The 24,355-nt window shown below is 42.0% G+C and overlaps 2 protein-coding genes across 6 annotated transcripts in view; one reads left to right on the top strand and one right to left on the bottom strand.

Annotated features, from left to right (window-relative positions):
- The window catches only part of MTA3 (metastasis associated 1 family member 3), a 217,128-nt gene that overhangs the window by 118,059 nt on the left and 74,714 nt on the right, over positions 1–24,355 (bottom strand). The window lies entirely within an intron of this gene.
- LOC102176890 (intestinal-type alkaline phosphatase-like) lies at positions 71–3,872 on the top strand. The gene is given in 2 exon segments (XM_018054697.1): positions 71–85; positions 2,574–3,872. Coding segments are annotated over 2 exon segments (1,314 nt in total).

Below are 24,355 nucleotides of genomic sequence, written 5' to 3'. Positions count from 1 at the left end.
AGACTACCACCATTTACAGGAACAAAGTATAAGCACACCAAAGAAACCAGAATCTGCACTGGAATCACAGATGAACAGCAATACCGTACGCTAAGATGCAGAGCAGCGCCATCCAAGAGGAGACATGACATTCAACCCAGAACTACATGGTAAACTATCAACTCTGAAAACAGCAAGGTCAAACTTGCATCACTGAACGAAGTTCACCTCTGAACAATGTGAACAATGTGAACTTAATGGGTCCACTTTTATCTAGACTTAAATACAGTATACTGGAAATTTTCTGGGGGTTTGCAACAATTGAAAATATTTACAGATGAACCCGGTAGCTTAGAAATATCAAGAAAGGACTTCCCTGGTGGCTCAGTGGTAAAGAATCCGCCTGCCAATGCAGGAGACACAGGTTCACTTGCTCCAAGAAAATCTCACATGCCATAGGGTAACTAAGCCCGAGTGTCACAACTACAGAGCCCACGCTTTGCAACCAGGAAGCCCACATGCCCAAGAACCTGTGCTCCACAAGAGAAGCCACCGCAATGGGAAACCCTTGCACCACAACTACAGAGTGGTCCCCACTTGCTGCAACTAGAGAAAGCCCTCGCACAGGAACAAAGAACTAGCCAAAAATAAACAATGAACTTTAAAAATAAAGAAAAAACAAATATCAAGAAAATTAATAAAATCAGTCATCAATTCATAAAACATGCAGATACTAGTCTAACCTTACACAGGCATAAGGTGAGGGATATTTAATAAAAATTAATACTATGTTGGTTTTCTTAGCGTTTTACAACATTCCTTTCAAAGAATTACATTACCATTCATTATGCTACACTGGGGCTTCCCTGGTGGCTCAGACTGTAAAGAATCTGCCTGCAATGCAGGAGAGCCAAGTTCGATCCCTAGGTCGAGAAGATTCCCTGGAGAAGGGAATGGCTACCCACTCCAATATTCTTGCCTATGGACAGAGGAGCCTTGTGGCTACAAACAGTCAGATACGACTGAGTGACTAACACTTAGGCCTCTCTCCTGTATTTGGAAAAACTATTCATAAGCATATTATAACAGGTAAGTGATTTTTTTAAATGCAACAATGTTTCCAATAGTGTACTTGCCCTAAGTATAGGCTAGGTTCCTGTGAAGCAATCACAGTCACAGGAGGCTACTATAAGGAATCATATTGCTGCTGCTTCATCATCAATGCATGTATTATTATACCCATAAATAAACATGAATTTCTTTACAATTTTTTTTCATTTCTGATGTCTAGTGTTAGGAATACAGACATCCGTTGGATCACAGAAAAAGCAAGAGAATCCCAGGAAAAACATCTACTTCTCTTCATTGATTATGCTAAAGTCTTTGACTGTGTGGATCACAATAAACTGGAAAATTCCTAAAGAGACGAGAATACCAGACCACCTTACCTGTCTCCTACAAAACCTGTATGCAGGTCAAGAATCAATAGTTAGAACCGAACATGGAACAATGGATGGACTGGTTCCAAATTGGAAAGGAATACATCAAGGCTATATATTGTTACCCTGCTTATTTAACTTATACGCGGATTACATCATGAGAAATGCTGGGATGAATGAAGCACAAGCTGGATCAAGATTACTGGGAGAAATATCAATAAACTCAGATATACAGATGACACCATCCTTATGGCAAAAAGCGAAGAGGAACTGAAGCGCCTCGAGAAAGTGAAAGAGGAGAGTGAAAGTTGGCTTAAAACTCAACATTCAAAAAACGAAGATCACGGCATCCAGTCCCATCATTTCATAGCAAATAGATGTGGAAACAATGGAAACAGTGACAGACTTTATTTTCTTGGGCTCCATAATCACTATGGATGGTGACATGAGTTTGAGCAAACTCTGGGAGATGGTGATGCAGCCTGACATGCTGCAGTTTGGAACCACTCTGTTATTTCATGCCTGGTTCTAACTGTTTCTTGACCTGCATACCGGTTTCGCAGGAGGCAGGTCAGGTTGTCTGGTATTCCCATCTCTTTAAGAATCTTCCAGTTTGTTAGGATCCATACCTGCAGAGGTTCAGATGCTCCGCAGCCTTCCCTGGACCAGACCAGACTGTGTATCTATGGGACCAGACCAGACTGTGTATCTATGGGACCAGACCAGACCAGACTGTGTACCTACTGAGAACTCAAGAGTCAAGGAAGGGGTGGCTGGCTTCTCTCACAGGAAGTAAAGCCCAAGGTGAGGCCCCAGAGGCTTTAAGTTTTGGACACTGACTGGCAAAACACGCACCAACAGCAACACATTTCTGCTCCTCATAACCTTTTCTTACAAATTCCTTACATAAGGATCCAGGACCACAAGAAATTTCATCATATGTGACCCTCTAGCTGTTGTTCTTTTAAATGGTATGAGGGCAATGACTAGACTAAGTATCAAATGTTTTCTACCCTCAAACGTTTAAAACTCTGAATTGAAAATGAACTTGCAAAAATTAAAAACTGATTTAGAAAAAGATCCACCAAGTTCAAAAACTGAATAACGTGATTTAAAATTCTTTGAATGGAGAGCTGAAGGCATCTCTGCCCCCAGACATACAACGTGCACAGAGATGTGCCCGATAGCGCAGGCACGTCCACCGCCTACCTGTGTGGGGTCAAGACCAACATGAGGACCATTGGTGTAAGTGCAGCCGCCCGCTTCGACCAGTGCAACACGACACGTGGGAATGAGGTCACATCTGTGATGAACCGGGCCAAGAAAGCAAGGAAGTCAGTGGGAGTGGTGACCACCACCAGGGTGCAGGACGCCTCCCCAGCCGGGGCCTACCGGCACACTGTGAATCGAGACTGGTTCTCTGATGCCAACCTGCCTGCCGATGCTCAGCCCTATGGCTGCCGGGACATCGCCACTCAGCTCGTCTACAACATGGACATTGATGTGATCCTGGGTGGAGGCCGAAAGTACATGTTTCCTGAGGGGACCCCAGACCCTGAATACCCAGATGAGAATGGAGTCCGGAAGAAGAAGCGGAACCCGGTGCAGGAGTGGCAGGCCAAGCACCAGGGAGCCCACTATGTGTGGAACCGCACAGCGCTCCTTCAGGCAGCCAGTGACTCCAGTGTAACACACCTCATGGGCCTCTTTCAGCCAGGAGAAATGGCCTATGAACTCTTCCGAGACCACACCACGGACCCATCCCTGGAGGAGATGACGGAGGCAGCCCTGCGTGTGCTGAGCAGAAACCCTCGGGGCTTCTTCCTCTTCGTGGAGGGAGGCCGCACTGACCATGGACATCATGCCAACATAGCTTATCGGGCGCTGTATCGGGCGCTGAATGAGACGATCATGTTCGACAACGCCATCGCCAAGGCTAGCCAGCTCACCAGTGAAGCAGACACACTGACCCTCGTCACCGCCGACCACTCCCATGTCTTCACTTTCGGTGGCTACCCACTTCGTTGAACCTCCATTTTCGGGCTGGCTGATGGCAAGGCCGGAGATGGCAAGTCCTATACCTCCCTTCTCTATGGCAACGGCCCGGGATACCGGCTGTACATGGGCTCACGACCCGATGTGAATGAAAAGCAGAGCATGGACCCCAAGTACCAGCAGCAAGCCGCAGTGCCCCTAGGGAGCGAAACCCACGCTGGTGAGGACGTGGCAGTGTTTGCACGAGGCCCGTGGGCACACCTGATGCACGGCGTGCAGGAGCAGACCTTCGTGGCGCATGTCATGGCCTTTGCTGCCTGCGTGGAGCCCTACACCACCGACTGCAACCCTCAGCCCCCCAGCGGTCCCTCGGACGCTGCCCACCAGGCTGCCTGCCCATCCTCACTGACACTGCTGGCCGGGGCCCTACTGCTGCTGCTGGTGCCCACCCTGCACTGACCCCCACCCACCTGGGCCTCAGGGCCTCCTCCCCGCCCCCAACCCTGATGGACCGGAAACATCCCGGAGGTTGAGGTCCTGACTTTCCTGTGAGAGCCACAGTCCTCAGTGCCCCAGACCTCGGGGGTCTCGGCTATTTTGAGGAGCTGCCCCATATTCGAGGATATTCTAGGCAGGGCCGCAGACCACCCAGTCTCTTCTCCCCAACCAATAGCCCTGCCTGAGGACCAGGCTAGCACCAGAGGTGTCCCCCACAGTGGACCAGGGCCTATCAGACCCCCACTGGGGGCTTCCGGGAGGCGTGGCTTCTGGTTGCCTGCCTTCCGGGAGGCGTGGCTCCCGGGAAGTTGTGGCTTCCGTCCTTCTGGAACGTCTCGCTAGCCAAAGAGACGTCTGGGGCCAGGAGTGCCGGGCAGCCCTCTACAGTCTTCAGCGGCCCCTTCTAGGAACCCAGCGGTATCTTTACAGCGACATAGAGGAGGAGACTTGTCCCCATCTCTCAGCTGCTGTGAGGATGGCCCCGGTGCCCCTGGGAGATCCCAGGAACAGCGGGAGAGCTGAGGGTGGGGACACAGGCCCGGCCCTCCTGGGAGGGAGGAAGCAGCCCTCAAATAAACTGTTTCAAGTGTGAAAATAAATAAATAAATTAATTAATTAATTAAAATAAAATTCTTTGAATGTTCCTTATAATTAACTACTCAAATAGAAGTGCAACACTAAAAGAGCCATTTACTTGCAAGTATAATAACATTTCACCAGTGGAGATCAATGACGTTATCACTGCACTGGCACCATTGGCACCAGCAAATACCACATAGGAAGTTATACTCGTTACCTAATTAGGATTTGATACATTGTTGTTCCATAAAACACAGCTAACTGAATTCTAATGTATACCCTATAGGGCCAAAATAGCAGCAAACTCTACAGATAATGGTAACAACAGCAAATCTTATTTTCTCGTACAATCTCTTGATATTGGGTGAAAAGAATAAAATTTCTTACGTTCAATCTAAGCAACACAGAAGTCACCAAAACAGCATCTAAAACTCATTTTCTCAAGTTTACTAGTTAAATTTCATTTACATTTTTGTATAAATTTATATTAGCTTCTGAACAAGAATGACTCCCATCCCATTAACATTCAAAACACTAAGCAAACCATAATGGCAAAAACTGACATTTTGACAATGAAAAATTTAAAAGATCAAATATGACTATCATCAAAAACCATGTCCATGGTAATACATTTATAATTTTTTAAAACCATTTTCCAAGTTTGACGGAATATCAAATTTGCTACCTTATAAAGTTATTAAAGTAGAAGTCCCACATAAACAGGACAGCAACAGAAGAGACTGACACCAGGTGGCAACGCTTCAGGGCAGTTTATTAAGCACTAAGGCACTACGGTCATAAACTGGAGACAAGAGTACGGAAAGAAACCACACCAAGGGACTGTGTGAAGTTTTAACAAACAATAAACACAAATTTATTTATTTATAAAATAAGTATCACTGTACTTAACTGAGATCAACCCAGCAAGGGTCCTACAAATTTCAAAGCTTTAGACTGCAGGATGAGAAAGAACCCACGGCCACAGAGCTCAGCAAGTTAGCACTACACACACAGCCTCAAAGGGGCTAGGTAAGGCTAGCAAAAACTATGTCCAGAAAGCAGGTGTCAGAGAAGAAATAAAACTAGCTGAGTAGTGAAGAAAGAGAGCATCCAGGTACGGGGTACAGACCAATCTCCACAGCAGGTTACAGTCATGGACTCAAGAAAAAATTTAGAGAGACTGAGCATGTGACATGTAACTGGGCCAGAAGAGGCAACAGACAATTTAGGTATCTGAACAAAGAGGGTGAGAACCTAGGCAAGGAAAAGTCTTTACTGATTCTCAGTTCTTTTCCTGAAAGGGCTTCCCTGGTAGCTCAGTTGGTAAAGAATCCACCTGCAATGCAGGAGATCCTGGTTCAATTCCTGGGTTGGGAAGATCCCCTGGAGAAGGGAAAGGCTACCTTCTCCAGTATTCTGGCCTAGAGAATTCCACGGACTGTATAGTCATGGGGCCGCAAAGAGTTGGACACGCCTGAGTGACTTTCACTTTGTTTGCCTGAACTGGGTATTTTTCAGAACTAATCAAAATTATAATTTCTACATGCTAGTTAGGATGGGGGGTGTGGTGCGGGCAGGTAGAAGGAGAGTTTTCCACAGGTTATTCAACATCCTCAAGTCCCCATTTTAATGAACTATCCGCCAACAATGATGATGTGAGCTGGTACAGAACATACAGAAAAGCAGGTGGTTAAAATTTTGTCTAGAGACACATTTAAGAAGTACCAAAATGTTTGAAGGCATATTATTTGACTGAAAATAGCTCAGTATTGATGCAACTCAAGCCTGCCTGGTAAGAGGAAAAAAAAGAAAAGGCAAGTTGAATAAAATTAGAAGGATTTTTATGACAGTTGAGCTTTCAGGGAACTATCTGAATGAAGACAAAGAAAAGGTTTGGCAGGGACTTCCCGGGTAGCCCAGTGGCCAGGACTCCACACTTCCAATGCAGAGGACTTGGATTCAATCCCTGGTCAGGGAACTGGATCCCACATGCTGCAACTGGGAGCTTCATCATATGCCTATAACTAAAGATCCCACATATTAAAAAGCAGAGACATTACTTTGTCAACAAAGGTCCGTCTAGTGAAGGCTATGGTTTTTCCAGTAGTCATGAATGGATGTGAGAGTTGGACTATAAAGAAACCTGAGCACTGAAGAATTGATGCTTTTGAACTGTGGTGTTGGAGAAGATTCTTGAAAGTCTCTTGGACTGCAAGGAGATCCAACCAGTCCATCCTAAAGGAAATCAGTCCTGGGTGTTCACTGGAAGGACTGATGGTGAAGCTGAAACTCCAATATTTTGGCCACCTGATGCGAAGAACTGACTCATTTGAAAAGACCCTGATGTTAGGAAAGATTGAAGGCAGGAGGAGAAGGGGACGACACAGGATGAGATGACTGGATGGCATCACCAACTCAATGGACATGAGTTTGGGTAAACTCCAGGAGTAGGTGATGGACAGGGAGGCTTGGCGTGCTGCACTTCATGGGGTCGCAAAGAGTCGGACACGACTGAGCAACTGAACTGAACTGAAAGATCCCACATGCCACAACTAAAGATGGAAGATCCCAGGCAGCCAAATAAATATATAAATATTAAAGAAAGGAAGAAAAGATTTGGCAATCTAGAAGCAAATGATCAATAAACAAACATCAATGATAGTTTCATCAATAGCACTGAATAATTCAGACTGAAACTAAGAATATTTCATTTACAATAGCGTCAAAAGGAAAAAAACATACTCAGGACTATATTTAACAAAAGACAAAACTCATATCCTAAAAAGGACAAAACATTCTTACAAGAAATTTTAAAGACACCTAAATAAATGGAAAAACTATGTTCACATATTGGAGGATTTAATACGGTTAAGATGGCAATACTCCCTAAATTGATTTACAGATTCAGTGCAACCCCTGCCAAAATTCCAATAGCCTTTTTCACAAAAATTGGCCAACTAATTCTAAAATTCATATGGACATAAGCAACCCTCAATAGCTATGAACAAATTTAGAAGGACTCACACTTTCAGATTTCAAAGCTTACTTCAAAGCTCAACCACCAGTGACTTCCCTTGTGGCCCTGTGGTTAAGACTCCACGCATCCCCTGAAGGGGGCAAGGATTTGATCCCTGGTTTTATGTGTGTGTGTTTAGTCACTCAGTTGTGTCCGACTCGTTGCGACCCCACAGACAGTAGCCCGCCAGGCTCCTCTGTCCATGGGGATTCTCCAGGCAAGAATACTGGAGTGGGTTGCCAAGACCTCTTCCAGGGGATCTTCCCAACCCAGGGATCAAAACAAACCCAGGTTTCCCGCATGGCAGGTGAATTCTTTATCATTTGAGCTACCAGGGAAACCCTGTTGGGGAACTAAAACCCTGCATGCTGTGTGGCCAAAAAACAAAAGATAAAAGCTATGACAACCAGGACTATGAGGTACTGACATAAGAGCAGGCATAGATTAATTAGAATATACCTGGCAGAACAGAAATAAGCCCACTCTCCCTGTTAAATGATTTTGGACAAGAGTGCCAAGACAATTCATCAGGGGAATGAAGGTGCATGGGTGCTCAGCTGCTCAGTCGTGTCCAACTCTTTGTGACTCCACTGGACTCCAAAGAGTTGTGTCCAACTCTACACGAGTCATGTCCAACTCTTTGTGTGTAGCTCACCAGGCTCTTCTGTTCAGGGGGTTTCCCAGGCAAGAATACTGGAGGAGTTGCCATTTCCTTCTCCAGGAGATCGTCCCAGGGAGCGAACCCATGTCTCCTGCATTGGCAGGCAGATTCTTTACCACTGAGCCACCTGGAAAGCCCAGGGGAATGAACAGTCTTCTACGAACAGTGCTAACAACCACCAGACACCCACATATAATGAATAGAGCTGGACTCTCACACCATTAATTCAAAATAGGTCAAAGACCTAAATGCAAGAGCTAAAAATTTTATAAAATGTTTAGAATGAAACACAAGTGTAAATCTTCACGACCTTAGACTAAGCAATAGTTTCTTCATTCAGTTCAGTTCAGTCGCTCAGTCGTGTCTGACTCTTTGCAACCCCATGAATCACAGCACACCACGCCTCCCTGGCCATCACCAACTCCCCCTAAATAAATCATAAGAAACCAAAGAAAAGACAGGTAAATTACAATTAGTGTTAATTTTTTTGTGATTAAAAGGGTACTCTCAAGAAAGCAAAGACACAACCCATAGAATGGGGGAAAATGTCTGCAAATCATGTAACTCATAAGGGTCTAGTACCCGGAACAAAGAACTCTTGTAACAATAAAAAGACAACCCAGTTAAATAATGGGCAAAGAATCTGAATAGACATTTCTTCAAAAAGATACACAAAGAGCCAATTAGTACATGAAAAGATGTTTAACGTCATTAGTCACAAGGGAAATGCAAATCAAAACCACCATGAGATTTTTCACATCAACTAGAATGACTATAATCAAAAAGATAATAAGCAAAAATGTAGAGAAATTGTAATCTTTGTACATTATCCGTGAGAATGTCAGATGGTGCAGCTGCACTGTAAAACAGCTCAATGCTTCCTCAAATAGCTGAACAGGGTTACCATGTAACCAAGCAATTCCTTTCCTAGGTATATACCCAGGAGAACTGAAAACATGTCAACCCAAAACTTGTATGTGAATGTTTACAGCAGCATTATTCCTAACTGCCAAAAAGTAGAAGCAACCAAAATGCCTTATAAATGGATAAATAAATGTCGGATATCCACACACTGGCATATTTATCACTCAGCCATAAAGAGGAAAGAAGGGCTGATTCATGCTACAACATGAACTTTGAGACATTAAACTAAATGAAATATTACAAAAGAGAAAGACACAAAAGGTCACATATTACATGACACTACTGATATGAAAAATCCAGAACAGGCAAATAGAGAGACAGGAAGTAGACAGGTGGTTGGCAGAGGATTAGCGGAGGAGGAACTAGAGCAGGGACTGCTCATGGGGATGGGGCTTCTTTCTCAAGAAATTTTTTTTTAATGTCCTGGAATTAAATAATAGTTATAGTTGCATAAATTTGTGATTATACTAAAAACCACTGAACTGTACACTTTTTAGAGTGGTAAGTGGGGATTTTCCTGGTGGTCCAGAGGCTAAGACTCCAGGCTCCCAATGCAGGGGGCCCGGGTTCGATTCCTGGCCAGGGAACTAGATCTGGCATGACACAACTAACCATTCACGTACCACAACTGAAGATCCAGAGTGCTGCAACTGAGACCCGGTGCAGCCAAATAAATAAATAAAAACAAACATTTTTTAAAATTAAATGAACAAAAACAAAGTGATAAGTTATATATGGTATATGAATAATATAAAAGAGAACAAGCTAAACCTGGAAAAAAGGGCAGAAGGGAAATGAAACACAAAAAGAACAATAAATTTCAGTATAGTTATGTAATGAGCTTCTACTCAGCTGTTAAAAATTAATGAGTGAATCCACACACCAACGGACTGCAAAAACTTGATACTGAGCGAGAAAGCAATCTGTAGAGGGACACATATGTAAAATATCATTTTTTAAAAGGCAAAAACAATGCTCTAGGTAAATACGTACAAATGTAAAAGTTATAAACAGATGAATGGAAAAAGATACACCAAAGATGAGATAGCAATCCACCTATGGAGGAAGCAGGAAGGCAACCGGGCTGGGAAGGGATGCCCGCAGCACTCAAAGAATCTAGAGCAAATGTGGGCTACAAGAGAGGACAAAGCTGGCTGGCAGGTTCATAGTTAGCACATTATTCTCTTTTCTGGTTCCTAGAAACGTCAATAAACGTTGAATAAAAATTAAAAAATGAATAGAACTCAACAGAAGGAAATCTGTAACTAAACTCTAATCCACGGTAAACTTTTTTTCTTAATGAGACCACCACTGCAGTTGATAATCATTATCTGTATTTCTTTCTCTACAACTTTCTATCATCTTTCCAAAATATAAAATTCAAGTGATATTCTGTATAACATTAATTTCTGAAATATACACATGATTACAAATACACAACTAACTTCTGAGTTTTGAAGATTAGAAAAGGAGAGGAGCAAAACAGAAAAGTGGCCTATTTTGGAGCTCAAAACCAGGAAAGCACCAAGAGTTTACTGCTCCTATAAAGAAATGCATGACATAAACAGGGAGATACTGCAAGTGGATGAAAAGTTAAGAGAAGTAAGAAAATCACATATGAAATTGAAAAGAGTATAAAACACTAATTTTAAAACATTTTGGGGGAGCGCAGAATACCTATACCAGCTGTTCTCAACCTATTTAGTCTCAGAACTCCTTTATCTCTTCAATCCTATCAAAGACTTCAAAAAAGTTTTGCTTACATGGGTTATATCTATCAATATTATGTTAGAAATTGAAACAAATTTTTGAAAACACAGGAAATCACAAGCACATACTGAATTATCCCGAATGGTGATGTCATCAACTTGTCATACAAGTGCAAAAACTCTGCCATATACTCCTGAGAGAATCAGGAAGACGGTCTAGTGACAGCTTAGTCTTATCATAAAAACGATTTTCACCACATATACCCTGAAAGATATTCAGGAACAACTGACTTATCCAAAAGAAATATGAACGCAAAGTCTAACTTGAAGAGAGAAACATGAACTGGCTGAAACACAGCTCTTTTACTTTACTGGGTTTAAGAAACCTGTCACAGAAGTTTTAACTTCACATAGTGAGATACGATGACTCATAAGTTGTTTTATAGCAAGTTAGGATCCCATCAGAAATTTAAGCTATTTCTGCTTTACATTTATTTATTCAAAGAACACTGCATCTGGCAAAGGCTGCCCAATCTTATAACATATTCAAAGTCCATCTGGAATTTTATGCAGCCTTAAAATGCCACCATGCATTTTCCCATTTGCTATCAATTTTAAAACTTAAGAAACAAAAGGATTTAGAAGTAACCAAAATTTCCAGAACCCCAGGCCCATCATCCTCTCCCATTCATTACAGACACAGCAGCCAGCATCTTCCTACAACACATTTCTCTCTTGCTTTGATTTTTAAGAAGTCTCACGGTTTATAAATCTTCTAATGATCTGCCCTGCCATATTTCACCTACTTCCCCCCCAACAACCATACCCTATCAACCAAGAGAAGAAAAAAAAAATTTATTGATATTCCTACCAATATGTTGTGGGGATATCTATGAGGAAGACATAAATGTCCTGCTCTGATAAAGATTCCAAATGAAAATATGCCAAGTATAAGGTTATATAAGGTATTTCATAAATACAACAAAGGAAGTTAACACGGAGGAAACAGCCCTGAGAGGCCAGCTGACCCTTCTCTGAAGAAACACAGTTTAAGCTGAGATCTTAAGAGAAAAGGTGGTGGAGTGAGTGGACCCCTGTCTTTCCTGACTAGAGAACACAACCACTGGGTAGGGCCTCGTCTGTACTTGGGTTTGGCTTGGACCTTGTGAATTTCCTGCTTTTACCTTCACATTCTGCTGCCTAAACACGCCGAGAGCCTCATTTAAGGAACTATCCTGGTTTTAAAACTAAAGTCTTGGGCTTTCTGGTGGCTGAGCGGCTCAGCCTGCTGATACAGAAGACAGAGGTTCGATCCCTGGCCTCGTGGCACCTAAGTCTGTGCACGATAGTTACTGAGCCTGTGCTCTAGAGTCTGGGAAGAGCAACCGCTGAAGACTGTGCTCCCTAGAATTCTTGCTTCGCAGCGAGAGGCTACTGCAGTGAGAGGCCGCGCACAGCAACTGGAGGGCAGCCCCCACTCAGTGCAGCTGGACAACAGCCCACGCAGCAACAAAGACCCGGCACAGCCATAAAGAAACAAAACCGGAAGTGAGAGTCAAGCAGCTGCGGCTGCTTCTGTGACCCCCAGGGACTATACAGTGTGTGGAGTTCTCCAAGCCAGAATCCTGGAATGGGGAGCCGTTCCCTTCTCCAGGGAATCTTCCCAACCGAGGGATCGAACCCAAGTCTCCCACACAGCAGGTGGATTCTTTACCACCTGAGCCACCAAAAAACAACACTAAACTCCTACATGCAGGGAATCCCTCAGTCTCAGGCAAACCAGGAGAATTGGTTACTTCAGTGCTCATATTACTTAACCTAAGTATTATGCTTTGGCCTCCTAAAAGAAAACCTGCTGTCTCATAACAGCTAAACTTTGAAAGACTGAAAATGCCAAGTCTCTTCAAGAACATAGCCCAAGAATTCACATACAAAGTGAAAACTGGTTCAACCACTGTGGAAATCTGTTTGCAATATACTACTAAAGTGTATTTACACCTGCCCCACAAACCAAGAATCCTAACCCTCAGTGTTTACCGGAGAGGAATGCGAGCTTAAGTACACCAAAAGAATGTTCACAGCAGTTTTATTCACAGGAGCCAATACAGGAAACCACCTGAATGTCTATCAACATGAGAATGAATACGACTGGACCAAAACAAAGAACCAGTGATACAAGCAATAACATAGACGGATCCCACAGACACCACAATGAGTGAAAAAAGAGTCAAGCGAAAAGAGTAAATACTATAGCTACTCCATTGAGATGAAGTCAAAATCAGAGACCAGGCAAAGCTAACAGGCAGTAACAGACATCAGAGAAGCGGTTATCTGAGTAGGAAGAGGGTACTAATGAACACAAAGGAATCTGCTGAGGTATTACAGAGTCTTCTATGTTGATCTGAGTAGTAACAATAGAAATGTATACATATGTGAAAATGTAATGACCTGCACTTTACATATTATACTGTATTTTATACCTTGACTTTCTAAATATTTTTAAAGAAAACCAAGATCTTTCCTTCTAGACAATGTAATAGGGACCCTCCTCTCTGAAACAACCAAATTTTACAAATTTGGGTGTTTTTTTTTTTTTTTTACAAATTTACTTCCCCAAATCAAAAATAATAGACATGAACATCAGGCCACTGGCACATCAGGCAACGAAGAACAGTAAACCCTGAGACAGGAAGCAAACAAGGTGAGCCCTAACACTGGCCCTATTTATTGCCTTGGCAGAGTTTCCTGGCCAACAGTGAAGGAAGGGAAACTGAGGCAGAGCCTGGGTAACTCCCAGATGAGGAGAAAAAGGTGAGAGGCAAAGGAGACCAAAGCAATCGCCCTTCAGAAGAGAGTACTGCAGTGAGAAAACCTGGAGATCACATCCAATAATCCTCGAGCATAGAACCCATCAGTGAATGCAAGTGAGGAAACTGCCATAAACTAGGGAAAGAATCAGCAGAACAGTGTCCTGTGCTCACATTGAGCCACGAACAGTGCTTGTTTTCAAACAACTACACTCGTAAAACTCATACTTCACGGTGTATTGGGTAGAGTACACAGAAAGGTCTTGCTAAGTAATAGGGAACAAATGAGCACTGACTGCTCTGTACCCACTTAACAAATACACATTAAGTCATAAAGCCAACAACCAAAAGGACCAAACTGCTTCCAACTAACTTAAGTGCATCACAGAACAAGGATCAAGAAGATTCACAGGAACATAACAAATCCTGTAACATAAAAATTACAGGACACAAGAAGGTAAAATTTACAATGACTGCTACATGCCTATTAGGAGGCCTAAAATTAAAAAGATTGCCTTCATGAAGTGTTGGCAAAGATGTGAGGAAACCATAACTCCCCCACATTGCAGATGAGCATGTAAAACAGTAGATTCACCTTGGAAAACAGTTTGCAGTTCCTTTTTCTTTTTTGAGTTCTACCAGTTAACTGCTACCAACCCATCTCTCTCCACCCTCATGCATGCATGCTCAGTCATGTAAGCCCATGGCTACTCCATCTCTTATAAGGGATTCCTGCCCACAGTAGTAGATATAATGGTCATCCGAGATAAATTCACCCATTCCAGTCCACCTTAGTTTGTTGATTCCTAGAATGTTGACATTCACTCTTGCCATCTCCTGTTTGACCACTTCCAATTTGCCTTGATTCATGGACCTAGCCATGAAGAGATACCCTACGTCCAAGGTAACAGAAACCCAAGTAAGACGGAAGGTGTTACGAGAGGGCATCAGAGGGCAGACACACTGAAACCATAATCACAGAAAACTAGTCAATCTGATCACACGGACCACAACCTTGCCTAACTCAATGAAACTAAGCCATGCCATGTGGGGCCACCTAAGATGGGCGGGTCATGGTGGAGAGGTCCACCAGTGGACCTGTCAGAGATCCACTGACAGAACGTGGTTCACTGGAGAAGGGAATGGCAAACCATTTCAGTATTCTTGCCTTGAGAACCACATGAACAGTATGAAAAGGCAAAACGATAGGATACTGAAAGAGGAACTCCCCAGGGCGGTAGGTGCCCAATATCGAACTAGAGATCGGGGAGAAATAACACCACAGAGAATGAAGGGATGGAGGCAAAGGAAAAACAATACCCAGTTGTGGATGTGACTAGTGATAGAAGCAAGGTCCGATGCTGTAAAGAGCAAGATTGCTTAGGAACCTGGAATGTCAGGTCCATGAATCAAGGCAAATTGGAAATGGTCAAACAAGAGATGCCAAGAGTGAACGTCGACATTCTAGGAATGAGCGAACTAAAATGGACTGGAATGGGTGAATTTAACTCAGATGACCATTATATCTACTAAGGTGGGCAGGAATCCCTCAGAAGAAATGGAGTAGCCATCATAGCCAACAAAAGATTCCGAAATGCAGTACTTGGATGCAATCTCAAAATTGACAGAATGATTTCTGTTCATTTCCAAGGCAAACCATTCAATATCACAGTAATCCAAGCCTATGCCCCAACCAGTAATGCTGAACAAGCTGAAGTTGAACGGTTCTGTGAAGACCTACAAGACCTTTTAGAACTAACACCCAAAAAAGATGTCCTTTTCATCACAGGGGACTGGAATGCAAAGGTAGGAAGTCAAGAAACACCTTGGGTAACAGGCAAATTTGGCCTTGGAATGCGGAATGAAGCAGGGCACAGACTAATAGAGTTTTGCCAAAAGAACGCACTGGTGATAGCAAACATCCTGTTCCAACAACACAAGAGAAGACTCCACACATGGACATCACCAAATGGTCAACACCGAAATCAGACTGATTATATTCTTGACAGCCAAAGATGGAAAAGCTCTATACAGTCAGCAAAAACAAGACTGGGAGCTGACTGTGGCTCAGATCATGAACTCCTTATTGCCAAATTCAGACTTACATTGAAGAAAGTAGGGAAAACCGCTAGACCATTCAGGTATGACCTTAATCAAATCCCTTATGATTATACAGTGGAAGTGAGAAATAGATTTAAGGGCGCAGATCTGATGGATAGAGTGCCTGATGAACTATGGATGGAGGTTCCTGACACAGTACAGGAGACAGGGATCAAGACCATCCCCATGGAAAAGAAATGCAAAAAAGCAAAATAGCTGTCTGGGGAAGCCTTACAAATAGCTGTGAAAAGAAGAGAGGTGAAAAGCAAAGGAGAAAAGATATACGCATCTGAATGCAGAGTTCCAAAGAATAGCAAGGAGAGATAAGAAAGCCTTCCTCAGTGATCAATGCAAAGAAATAGAGGAAAACAACAGAAGAGGAAAGATGAGGGATCTCTTCAAGAAAATTAGAGATACCAAGGGAACATTTCATGCAAAGACGGACTCGATAACGGAAAGAAATGGTATGGACACAACAGAAGCAGAAGATATTAAGAAGAGGTGGCAAGAACACACAGAAGAACTGTACAAAAAAGATCTTAACGACCCAGATAATCATGATGGTCTGATCAGTCACCTAGAGCCAGACATCCTGGAATGTGAAGTCAAGTGGGCCTTAGAAAGCATCACTACGAACACAGCTAGTAGAGGTGATGGAATTCCAGTGGAGCAATTTCAAATCCTGAAAGATGATGCTGTGAAAGTGCTGCACTCAATATGCCAGCAAATTTGGAAAACTCAGCAGTGGCCACAGGACTGGAAAAGGTCAGTTTTCATTCCAATGCCAAAGAATGCTCAGAACCGCACAATAGCACTCATCTCACATGCTAGTAAAGTAATGCTCAAAATTCTCCAAGCCAGGGTTCAGCAAAACGTGAACTGTGAACTTCCAGATGTTCAAGTTGGTTTTAGAAAAGGCAGAGGAACCAGAGATCAAATTGCCAACATCCGCTGGATCATGGAAAAGGCAAGAGAGTTCCAGAAAAACATCTGTTCCTGCTTTATTGACTATGCCAAAGCCTTTGACTGTGTGCATCACAATAAACTGTGGAAAATTCAGAAAGAGATGGGAATACCAGACCACCTGACATGCCTCTTGAGAAACCTATATGCAGGTCAGGAAGCAACAGTTAGAACTGGACATGGAACAACAGACTGCTTCCAGATAGGAAAAGGAATACGTCAAGGCTGTATATTGTCACCCTGCTTATTTAACTTACATGCAGAGTACATCATGAGAAACGCGGGGCTGGAAGAAGCACAAGCTGGAATCAAGATTGCTGGGAGAAATATCAATAACCTCAGATATGCAGATGACACCACTCTTCTGGCAGAAAGTGAAAAAGAACTAAAAAGCCTCTTGATGAAAGTGAAAGAGGAGAGTGAAAAAGTTGGCTTAAAGCTCAACATTCAGAAAACGAAGATCACGGCATCTGGTCCCATTACTTCATGGGAAATAGATGGGGAAACAGTGGAAACAGTGTCAGATTTTATTTTGGGGGGCTCCAAAATCAGTGCAGATGGTGATTGCAGCCATGAAATTTAAAGACGCTTACTCCTTGGAAGAAAAGTTATGACCAACCCTAGACAGCATGTTAAAAAGCAGAGACATTACTTTGCCAACAAAGGTCCGTCTAGCCAAGGCTATGGTTTTTCCAGTCGTCATGCATGGATGTGAGAGTCGGACTGTGAGGAAGGCTGAGCTCCAAAGAATTGATGGTTTTGAACTGTGTTGTTGGAGAAGACTCTTGAGACTCCCTTGGACTGCAAGGAGATCCAACCAGTCTATTCTGAAGATGAGTCCTGGGTGTTCACTGGAAGGACTGGTGCTAAAGCTGAAACTCCAGTACTTTGGCCACCTCATGCGAAGAGCTGACTCACTGGAAAAGACTCTGATGCTGGGAGGGATTGGGGGCAGGAGGAGAAAGGGACGGCCCAGGATGAGATGGCTGGATGGCATCACCGACTCGATGGACGAGTTTGAGTGAACTCCGGGAGGTGGTGATGGACAGGGAGGCCTGGCACGCTGCGATTCATGGGGTCGCAAAGAGTCGGACATGACTGAGCGACTGAACTGAACTGACGGATCTAACATTCCAGGTTCCTATGTACTATTGCTCTTTACAGCATCGGACCTTGCTTCTATCACAGTCACATCCACAACTGGGTGTTCTTTTTGCTCTGGCTCCATCCCTTCAATCTTTCTGGAGTTATTTCTCCAGTGATCTCCAGTAGCATATTGGGCACCTACCGACCTGGGGAGTTCATCTTTCAATGTCCTATCTTTTTGCTTTTTTGGAATACTACTCAACAATAAAATGGAAGAAACCACTAATCCATGTATTCATGGATTAGAAGACTCAGTATTTATTTTTGTAAAAACTGACAAGCTGATTCTAAAATTTATATAAAAATGCAGAGGATCTAGAAGAGCCAAAACAAGTCTAAAAAAGAACAAATGAAAGTTGGAAGGCTAATATTACTCGATTTCAAGTAGCAGTAGAAAGATGTAATAATCCAAAGTCCATTGATGGTGAAAATGGCAACAAGAGCAACAAGTGGAGGAAAGAAACAGAAGAGAAAGGACAGAATAGATGTACATATTTAAAACCAACTGAAGTGACAGACGCACAAAAGCAATACCCCGGAGAAAAGATAGTCTTTCCAACAAGGCTGAAACAACTAAACACAAGATGCAGCGCCCCCAAAAGGACCTAAACATGAGCGCCTTGCACCGTAACACAAAGACCAACTATAAATGATCACAAACTTATAGTTAAATAGAAACCTATGAAACTTCCATAAGAAGATATAAGAAAGGACAAAATGATAGCGAAGTATGGAAATACACTGATTCATACTTTCTGGAAGGCTCCTTAGGAACATATTAAAAATCTTAAGAATTATACAAACACTCTGATCTAATCATTCCACCAAGTAAAAAGAGACAAAACAGATAACTTCAAGAAAATGTATTTGTTAGACCAGTCACACGCATTTCTTTTACTCCATTTTCCTGTCAACTACTAAATAATCTAAAATAATTCTATAATGGTACATGTTATTTAACATTGCAAATTATATGATATATGAATTACCAATATAAGAAATATGAGCCATCACATACTATAGGATAATCCTTTCAAAACTTTACTGGTCTGGAAGCAAGTATCAGAAAACTTATAGTCTAGCATGGACAAACTAGAAATAAGAATCAATCAGGATACAGGATTACAACTACATTTCTGCAGGATATCTCCTCCTGGAAGCCTTTCACTAATGAGTTTCATAATTTTTAAAACTTTCATCTAATCCAGTCATCCTTTCCTGTCCTATATATAATGAAAGTGAAGTGACTCAGTGGTGTCCGACTCTTTGCGACCCCATGGACTGTAGCCTGCCAGGTTACTCCATCTATGGGATTTTCCAGGCAAGAATACTGGAGTGGGTTGCCATTTCCTTCTCTAGGGGATCTTTCTCACCCAGGGATTGAACCCGGATTTCCTGCCTGCGCAGGCATACTCTTTATCATCTGAGCCACCATGGAATCTGTCTTACTTATAGTTCAATTCAGTTCAGTTCAGTCGCTCAGTCGTGTCTGACTCTTTGCGACCCCATGAATCATAGCACGCCAGGCCTCCCTGTCTATCACCATCTCCCGGAGTTCACTCAGACTCACGTCCATCGAGTCCGTGATGCCATCCAGCCATCTCATCCTGGGCCATCCCTTTCTCCTCCTGCCCCTAATCTCTTCCAGCATCAGAGTCTTTTCCAATGAGTCAACTCTTCACATGAGGTGGCCAAAGTACTGGAGCTTCAGCTTCAGCATCATTCCTTCCAAAGAAATCCCAGGGTTGATCTCCTTCAGAATGGACTGGTTGGATCTCCTTGCAGTCCAAGGGACTCTCAAGAGTCTTCTCCAACACCACAGTTCATAACCATCAATTAGTGATCACACCATCATGATTATCTGGGTCGTGAAGATCTTTTTTGTACAGTTCTTCTGTGTATTCTTGCCACCTCTTCTTAATATCTTCTGCTTCTGTTAGCTCCAGACCATTTCTGTCCTTTATCGAGCCCATCTTTGCATGAAATGTTCCTTTGGTATCTCTAATTTTCTTGAAGAGATCTCTCGTCTTTCCCATTCTGTTCTTTTCCTGTATTTCTTTGCATTGATCGCTGAAGAAGGCTTTCTTATCTCTTCTTGCTATTCTCTGGAACTCTGCATTCAGATGCTTATATCTTTCCTTTTCTCCTTTGCTTTTCGCCTCTCTTCTTTTCACAGCTATTTGTAAGGCCTCCCCAGACAGCCATTTTGCTTTTTTGCATTTCTTTTCCATGGGGATGGTCTTGATCCCTGTCTCCTGTACAATGTCATGAACCTCATTCCATAGTTCATCAGGCACTCTATCTATCAGATCTAGACCCTTAAATCTATTTCTCACTTCCACTGTATAATCATCAGGGATTTGATTGAGGTCATACCTGAATGGTCTAGCGGTTTTCCCTACTTTCTTCAATTTAAGCCTGAATTTGGCAATAAGGAGTTCATGATCTGAGCCACAGTCAGCCCCTGGTCTTGTTTTTGTTGACTGTATAGAGCTTCTCCATCTTTGGCTGCAAAGAATATAATCAATCTGATTTCGGTGTTGACCATTTGGTGATGTCTAATTTACACAAAAAGATATACAATCTTAAGCAAGTTAAAAAGTCTGTTAAAATAGGGAAGAATAGGGAAAACATTCCTCCAACTGTATAGAATACTGAGTAATCTGAAAACAATGTCAAAAGAACAAATGGATTTGCTGCTTGAACTGTGAAAACTCAATAAGAGTCAACCATATTACACCTTCAAGGCAAAACCAATTATTAAAAAGAAAAAGGAAATAAAATATTTTATTTATCTCAAGAGATGTCTAACACCATAACCTTCAATAATTTTCTGCCAAGTTCTAATTATTTCCTCTCAGGAATTGCAGTTTCACCTGCATGAATTATGGATACTCTTAAATGTAAAGCAAGTTTGGCTAACCAATGTAAAAATATTCATGTAGCTTTAAAGATTATTTCAAGTTTTATACACTGGGTTGAAGCCAGAAGGAACAAAAGACAAAGCCAAGGGATCATGGGGAAAAAACTGTGTTAAGAGAGATATTTTATAAACATAATTATGGGAATTCCCAGGTGGTCCAGCGGTTAAGACTCCACATTACTGTACAGAGCACAGGTTCAATCCTTGGTCAGGGAATTAAGATCCTGCATGTCATGAGGCACAGCCATAATAATAATTTATGCCAAGACGCTTGTTAGATCCAAGATAAGGCAAAGAAGCTGGTTAGAACTAAGATATTGTATCACATGGCATTTGAAGCTATACCAGGGTTCAAAGTCCTTCCTGGGAAAGTCCCCTCTACCACAGCATTTTCTATACTACAGTAAAACAGCTTCTGTCTGTAACCCACAGAACTAAAGGCTTTCTGAAAGCAGGGACAGTGTCTGGTTCACTATAAATATTCAGAGCACCCAGAACAGCCACCTGCTCAAACTGAGATGCTCAGTGAATTATTTAATTAATAAAGAATAAAATATTAGAAGGTATACAGCCCACTGAAAAATCACTGGATTTGGAATTTCCAGTTCTAGTTCTAAAATGTTACCACTTGATACATTATTCTGAATGAGGTATACTAACCATGGCGATAATAATCCTTATCCACCAGCAACACTATCATCCATCTTAATACCACTGTAGTAAATATTCAGATTTTCTCAACCTCCTTCCCTCCCTTTGGAGAGATCAGAAAGCTTAAAATAAGTTCCCAGCTTCCTATGCACCCCAGGCTGTGCATGGGAACTGGTAAGATATAGTGGGAGGCTATGAGACAGGGGCCATCTTCCTGAGACTCTTAGCCATTAGCAAAGTTGAGAAGGTGAGGCTTTTTATGAAGCAAGGTCCATTCTCCAAGTTCCTAGATGTCAAGAATGCAGCAGGCATCAGCAGCTTCTTGATAAGACTTCTAAAACCTTGGACGAGGCTTTAGGAGACCATTTGCCAACTTCCTGGCTATGCTGTCATTGTTCAGTTGCTAAGACATGCCTGACTCTATGCAACCCCATGGACCATAGCCTACCATGCTCCTCTGTCCATGGGATTCTCCAGGCAAGGACAGTAGAGTGGGCTGACATTTCCTTCTCCAGGGCATCTTCCTGACCCGGGGATCGAACCTGTGTCTCCTGCACTGGCAGGCAGATTCTTTATCAGTGAGCCACCAGGGAAGGCCACTCTAAATAAAGGGCAATGTATAAAGATAAAAGCCTAGTAGAAACAGACAGCGCAGTAGGAGGTTATAGAATTCAATATATCTACTTAAGTGGAAAGATTTTTCTTTAAAGATAACCTGTGGAAAATTTTAGATTAACTACTCTAGCTACTCTGACTACAAAAATGATATTCCTTCAACCAGTCATATGAAAATATAAAACATGAAGTCTATATCCTTCCAGCCCACAAACTAAGCTAACCCAAGGCCTTTAAAGAAGTTTAAGAGTATCTATCGGATATTATTGGAATATCCTCATTTAATTACTGGAATGCCTCATTTAATAATCAATAAGCAACGTGACATCAATTTTAAAGTATTAATATATTACTTGCTTTAAAAAGATAATAGCAGCCATTAACATTCAAGGTAACAGATCAAAAAGAAAATGTGTATCATAAAACATAATTAACTTGCCAAACAATATATCTCTGTAATATTTACAGTTGATAACAATCTGGTTAATGAGACACAAACTTGCCGTTATTGCTAATTGTAAAATGTCATTTACAAAAATAAAAAACACTATAAAACAGCAAGAGAAAAATGTCCTTATGAACGAATGTTTATTACTTTTAAGGCAGTGACAAAAAATAGATCTTTGTGCCAACTCCAATCAACCAGTAGTAGCTGCCTGGAAAAGACTAAGAAGGTTCTCCAGGGACAGATGGAGTCAGAACTCTGTGTCTCAGATTAGCCACACTTGGATGTAGGTTCAAAAAAGAAGAGTGCTGGCACCTCTCTGGCAGCCCTGTAGTTGCGACTCCACACTTTGATGGTTCAGTTCCTGGTTGGGGAACTAAGATTCCACATGCCAGGCAGCATGGCCAAATTTTTTTTTTTTTTTAAAGGAGAGTGTAAGGCTGAGGTCTATGCTCCTACATACTTCACAGTCTAAGACCTATGGGCTATGTACTCATATCGTGAAACTACACAAGAATATACCACATACATCTAGAAATCAAATATGTTTAGCCTTATTACTGCTAATAACATTTGTGGTCAAAGCACAAAAATTGGAAACAAGAAAAGGTTCTTTGAATACCAGGACAGTTTTCTGTTATTGCTGTATTTTCCCTTCTCTCTTCCAACAGTATCGCTCTTACAGTATCTACTGATAAATATACAAACAATTAAAAAGACTTCATTTTCTCCAACCCCTGAATGGCAATCAAAAAATACACCACTCCTGGGACTTCCCTGCTGTTCCAGTAGTTGAACTCTACACTTCCAATATAGGGATCCCGGGTGTGATCCCTGGATGGGGAGAGAGGGGAACAGTGTATATATACACTGTATGTATGAGATCCCACCTACAGTGTGTTGCAGCCCCAAAAAGAGAAAGAAAGAAACAACAAAAAACACTTCTGTGAAAACGGTCTCAAGGGGGAGGGGAGGGAAAGAGTCTGTAAAAAATGCTGAAGCCCTTAGTCTACCACAGCAAGGCTCTAAGTGTTAACCAGGAATCTATCTCAGAATTCAGGAGATGGTTGCCTTGGGGACGCACAGTACTCATTTATTAAAACTGGAAAAACGAGGCTTTCTGACAGAAAGGGTGATCTAGCTGCCTGGTTTTTGTCAATAAGGACTGGCTTTGCCATTAAAGTTTTACTGGTAGTCATTTTCCACTGAATAAATGAAATCCACAGCTCCAACGATCTGATGAAAATATATTAAATACAGATCATATTATGCTCTATTCATCAATTTATGTTATATATTTAAACACGTAAGTACAAACAGTGTGTGTGTGTGCTCAGTTATTAGATCCAAACATTTTATCAGAGTAAAATTTAAAATGCAAAGGTATATTCAAATGAACATTATTTCAACTTCCCCAAACTTTTCTGAGCATACTGGTTTAAATAAGGTTCCTTTATGATGGTTAGTTTTGTGTGCCACACTGGCTAGGCTATAGTCCCTAGCTATTTAAATTCTAACTAGGTGTTGCTGTGGAAGTATTATGTGGATAGGATTAACATCAGCTGAATTTGAGTAAAGGAAATTCTCCTCAATAAACTGGGTGGGTTTCGTTCAATCAAATGAAAGGTCTCCGGAGCAAAACTCAGATTTCCGTAAGAAAGAAAAAATTTCACCTGGCCAGCCCCACAATCATTTAAGTGAATTACTTGCAACAAATATCTTTATATATTTATATAAACCAGCTGGAGATTACTTTATGTGTATAGGATATTATATATTTTTCTATATATAAAATCTCCAACTAGTTGTTTAACTGGTAGACCCTAAGTGATAATATCTACACAGGTCAAAGAGTAAGAAATATAATTAACAGTCATTTGTTAGGTCTTTGGTAAAGCCTTTTCA

The sequence above is a fragment of the Capra hircus genome, chromosome 11 (genome assembly GCF_001704415.2).
Source record: "Capra hircus breed San Clemente chromosome 11, ASM170441v1, whole genome shotgun sequence".
Taxonomy (NCBI): Eukaryota; Metazoa; Chordata; class Mammalia; order Artiodactyla; family Bovidae; genus Capra; species Capra hircus.
The sequence above is the reverse complement of the archived record's forward strand: the minus strand, read 5'-3'. Positions and strand labels throughout refer to the sequence as shown.